We start from the raw sequence: 4,980 nt of genomic DNA, 5'->3' as shown, positions 1-4,980 counted from the left end.
ACAATTAATGATACACAAATATACCTGTATTTAAAATTTAGGAAAAAATCGTTATTGGGTTATTTGGTTTAGACGATTTTTAAATTTAAAAAAGTGTGGGTGTCGCTTTGCTGTATACATTATATGTGTGGCGTGGATCGCTGTAATAGATATGTCAAGTTTTATTTTAATGATATAAAATCATTATATATAGGAAAAAAGACTCTGACTGAAGACTGTCTGTCAGACTATATTACTAATAGCGTTTTCCACCATACCGCACTGTTACACACAGGTAGCACTGATATAGGTCCACTGATAATCGTCCTGGATGTAGGCTAGTGCAAGTGTAGATGAAACACAAAATCAATACTTATCACCGATATATAAAGATAATAAAATATTTCATGGATACTGTGGTACTTATCATGATAATGATAAGACGCACGAGCTCTTGAACTATCACTGCACTGAGTGCAAAATACTAGCATAGTGCAATGAGATAAAAATAAAAAAGTCCACTCAGTGTCAGTGCACATTAATTTTGCCGATGGAATATAAAAATTATGCACTGGTACAGTCAGTGCAGTGTGGTGGAAAACGCTATTAGTATATTTTATGGTATTATTGATATTAAAGTGATTTTCAGTGAATTATTTTTGAGGAAAATATTACATTTGAAAATATCATTGTGTTTGTGTGAAAAAATAATAATATACTTTAGTTTATGCTTATTAATTATTATACTATAGTCTATAATATAGTAGGTACCTAAGTTATAAGTACCCACGAACAATATTCTTAGGTACCAAGTACCAACAAAATAACTGAAATTCTCAAGTCTTTGTATAAAATTTAAATATATAATTTCATCCAAATTTGAACTTAAAATACCTATAAAAAAAAACTATATTTATTTATTATTTAAATGTATGTTTTAAGTAGGTATAAACCATTTATGAGAGACCTTGTTTTACATTTTAAATCTTTAGTTATAAAAATGAACCATTTTATACATTTTAAACTACAATATGACAGGCAAATCTTTTGATCGACTGAAAAGTTATTTAATGACAATAAATTAAGAAAAACTATAAAAATCGTAAATTTCTCATTTGAGTTATCTGCAGTGAGTGTAGCGTCCAAGTTAAACTCTTAAGGTCAGATATCCCTTAAATAATATCTTCTTATAAACACTAACATGTCTTATATACATGGAGGATAATGATTGGAAATTGTTATTAAATAAATTTAATTTTTTCCCAGTTACCTTTAAATATGCCACTGCTCCTCCCCTCCCAAAAAAGGCTTTGAATAAAATCTTAAGACTTGTAAAAATTATACATAATAAACCTACTTTACTACATTTTTATTTTATAATTACAAGCTAATACAATAAAAAACTGGTTTAAAAATCTGGTGAAATCAATAAATACTATATGATCATAAACAGAATAGTATAGTAACCAAGTAGTTGTGTGAAAAATAAATAAGTGTTGTTATAAGAACAAAACAACAAAGTTTTTTTCTGAAAATATGTAAGATAACATCAGTATCTATAAATAATTATAAGCACCTTATAACATACTCTACAGTAACATTTTAGTGATTTGGATTTATAAACTATAAAATTAATGATTTAACTGATTGACAAGGCAATACACAATACTCGTGTGACGTTGGCAATAAATTCTTTACTTATACAAGCAGGCTGCCGACTCACCAGCGGACGCTATGGAGAAGAATCATTATCCATGTGATGTATGTGACAAGTCGTTTGCCCAAAGTGGCACATTGACAATTCATAGACGGACGCACACAGGCGAGAAACCATACGTATGCGACGTATGCGACAAGTCGTTTGCTGAAAGTAGCACTTTGACAATTCATCGACGAACACACACGGGCGAGAAACTATACGCATGCGATGTATGCAACAAGTCGTTTGCTAAAAGTGGCACATTGACAATTCATCAACGAACACACACAGGCGAGAAACTATACGCATGCGACGTATGTGACAAGTCGTTTACCCAAAGTGGAACATTGACAATTCATAGACGGACGCACACAGGCGATAAACCATACGCATGCGACGTATGTGACAAGTCGTTTGCCCAAAGTGGCAGATTGACAATTCATCGACGAACACACACAGGTGAGAAACCATACGCATGCGACATATGTGACAAGTCGTTTGCTGAAAGTAGCACTTTGACAATTCATCGACGAACACACACGGGCGAGAAACTATACGCATGCGACGTATGTGACAAGTCGTTTGCCCAAAGTGGCAGATTGACAATTCATCGACGAACACACACAGGTGAGAAACCATACGCATGCGACATATGTGACAAGTCGTTTGCTGAAAGTAGCACTTTGACAATTCATCGACGAACACACACGGGCGAGAAACTATACGCATGCGATGTATGCAACAAGTCGTTTGCTAAAAGTGGCACATTGACAATTCATAGACGAACACACACAGGCGAGAAACCATATGCATGCGACATATGTGACAAGTCGTTTGCTAAAAGTGGCACATTGACAATTCATAGACGAACACACACAGGCGAGAAACCATATGCATGCGACGTATGTGACAAGTCGTTTGCCGAAAGTGGCAAATTGACAATTCATAGACGAACACACACAGGTGAGAAACCATACGCATGCGACATATGTGACAAGTCGTTTGCTAAAAGTGGCACATTGACAATTCATAGACGAACACACAAAGGCGAGAAAACGTGCTTGAGTGATGTCTGTGAAAACTCGTAACATTAACTTCAACGATTTGTGATCAATAGAATCTATATTATTGACGTTTATTACAACTTCTGAAAACATAATTTTGAAACTTGGTGTTCAACCTGCATTGCAGTCTTCTAATTTGTAATATAAAAAAAAAAATGTTTTCGAAATCTTACTATTCACCAGGTGTACGAGTTTTAGATTGTGAGTGAAACGATGAATGTATTGATTTTTTCAATGACGTGTGTTTTTTTTTTAATTTTTTTTTTGTGTCTGTCATCACCTTTTAGGACAGTAAAAGTGCTTGGATTTTCTTCAACAGTACCATTTCTGATAGGAAAGTGAATCTAGTTGGTACTTTGGGGGGTCAAAAGTAACATTTTTCCAATAGTTTTCAAAGCGCCGTGAAAAACAAAAGAAAAATTAAGGAAAAACGAACATTTTTACGCAAAATCTGTTTTCGAGAAAATTGATTTTGGTTTTTGGTGTAACTTTAAAACGAATGACTGTAGATACATGAAATTTTCAATGGTTGTTTATATTTCCATTTTCTATACATGATAACATTTTCAAAATATTTTGATTTGTTTTGAGCTGTTTACGGACAATTTCAATTTCAAATTTAATTAGTTTTTTTTCTATGAATGTCAAAAAAACTTTATTTGTTGAGTAAAAATACTTGAAAATTTAATACAAGGCTCCTAATATATTGTTACAATGACATTTGAAAAATATTAAAAATCTTTAGTCACAGTTTTTTTTTTTTATTAGCATTTAAAGTTCAAAAATTGACAAAATATGTAAAAATCACGAAAATTAGCAAATTATTTTGAGTTAATAATTCGTAAAAATTTTTCTTATAGAACCAAGATTTTAAAATGTAATACAAGATTTCTTATAGGATAATCAACCTTTATCAAAAAAAAAAAATGTTTTGAAAATAATTTGACTCTTTTTAAGCTGTTTACGGACATTGTAAGTTTTCAGTGTTTTTAGTTTTTTTTTTCTATAAATATCAATAAAGTTTTATCTATTGGGCCAAAAAGTGTAAAAAATTAATACAAGGCTCCTGACACATTGTTACAATTGCAGTTGAAAAATATTAAAAATACATAGGCACAATTTTTTTTTATAAGCATTTGAAGTTGATATTTTGACAAAATTTATAAAATGTTCAACTTTTATATCTAAGGATTGAAAATTTAAAACAAGATTCTACGTAAATATTTAATTCTGTTACCAAAAATTCTAAAAAATACATAAGCATAGTTTATTTTTATAGTCATTTTCAGTTCAAATTTGGACGAAATTACATATTAAAAAACCTGGAATAACTATTTTAGTTATTTTGTTGTGATTGTATAATATTATTTGTGGGTACTTAAAACTTTTAAAGTATACTATTATATATCTATGATAGTACCACGGTTTGTTGTTGATGTATAACGCTTTACCTGATGGATATTGTGATATGATTAATTTAGAATTTTATTTATTATTAATACCTATTATAGGTCAATTTTTTTTTAATACTATAGATAAGTATACCTACCTATAATAGGTATGTCTAATACCTAGACTGACAAACCATCTCCGCTCAGAATCGTTTTTCTTATACAGTGATATTATATCATTGAATTCAAATTTAATACTATCCATTATACAGTGACCCACTTGTAACCTACTGTACAGCAAAGCGATATCCACTTACCCACCTTTTTCCTATGTTCTTCAAGGTTAGGACTAACGGGGATATGTTATGTTACAATACCCACTGAAAATTTGTTGTGGCAATATTTTTCTAAAATGCCTTATATTTGTTGATTGGTTAAGTTCAACCAATTTATAGATTTACACATTCATTTTTTTTTGAACCATTAAATGAGGGGACCACGTTTGGTTAGGACCGTCTTACTGAAAAAAAAAAAAATACAGGTATAAGTAAGGTATTACTGTTCAGTGTTTGGAAAGCAAAATAAATTCGTGTAATCAAAATTTAAGCTGGTTTCCGATAGTGAGAACTGTTTGTTTTATATATAACTTATATCATTATAATATATTATAATATGCACCTAAGATGCTTTGAAATCATATCCAACGACACGACAGGGTCGCGCTAAGTATAAAAATTGAAAAGCACCTTAAAATACACACATAGGCCAAACACACACTAAACTGCTGGACTATAATAATTACAGCAAGCAACATGATTCACGAAAATTATTTCTTGAGAAAGCATAG

The 4,980-nt window shown here is 31.0% G+C and overlaps 1 protein-coding gene across 1 annotated transcript in view; it reads left to right on the top strand.

The window, feature by feature from the left end:
- Window positions 1–1,022: 1,022 nt before the first annotated feature.
- The window catches only part of LOC100161235 (zinc finger protein 91-like), a gene marked incomplete at its 3' end in the record, with an annotated part of 11,321 nt that continues 7,363 nt past the window's right edge, over window positions 1,023–4,980 (top strand). The window contains exon 1 of the mRNA XM_029492110.1: window positions 1,023–2,748. Within this exon, the coding sequence (XP_029347970.1) occupies window positions 1,714–2,748 (1,035 nt within the window). The remainder of the gene's footprint in view (window positions 2,749–4,980) is intronic.

Source organism: Acyrthosiphon pisum, unplaced genomic scaffold, assembly GCF_005508785.2.
Source record: "Acyrthosiphon pisum isolate AL4f unplaced genomic scaffold, pea_aphid_22Mar2018_4r6ur Scaffold_20871;HRSCAF=22367, whole genome shotgun sequence".
NCBI classification, from domain to species: Eukaryota; Metazoa; Arthropoda; class Insecta; order Hemiptera; family Aphididae; genus Acyrthosiphon; species Acyrthosiphon pisum.
Note: the sequence above shows the minus strand (reverse complement) of the source record. Positions and strands in the feature narration are given on the sequence as shown.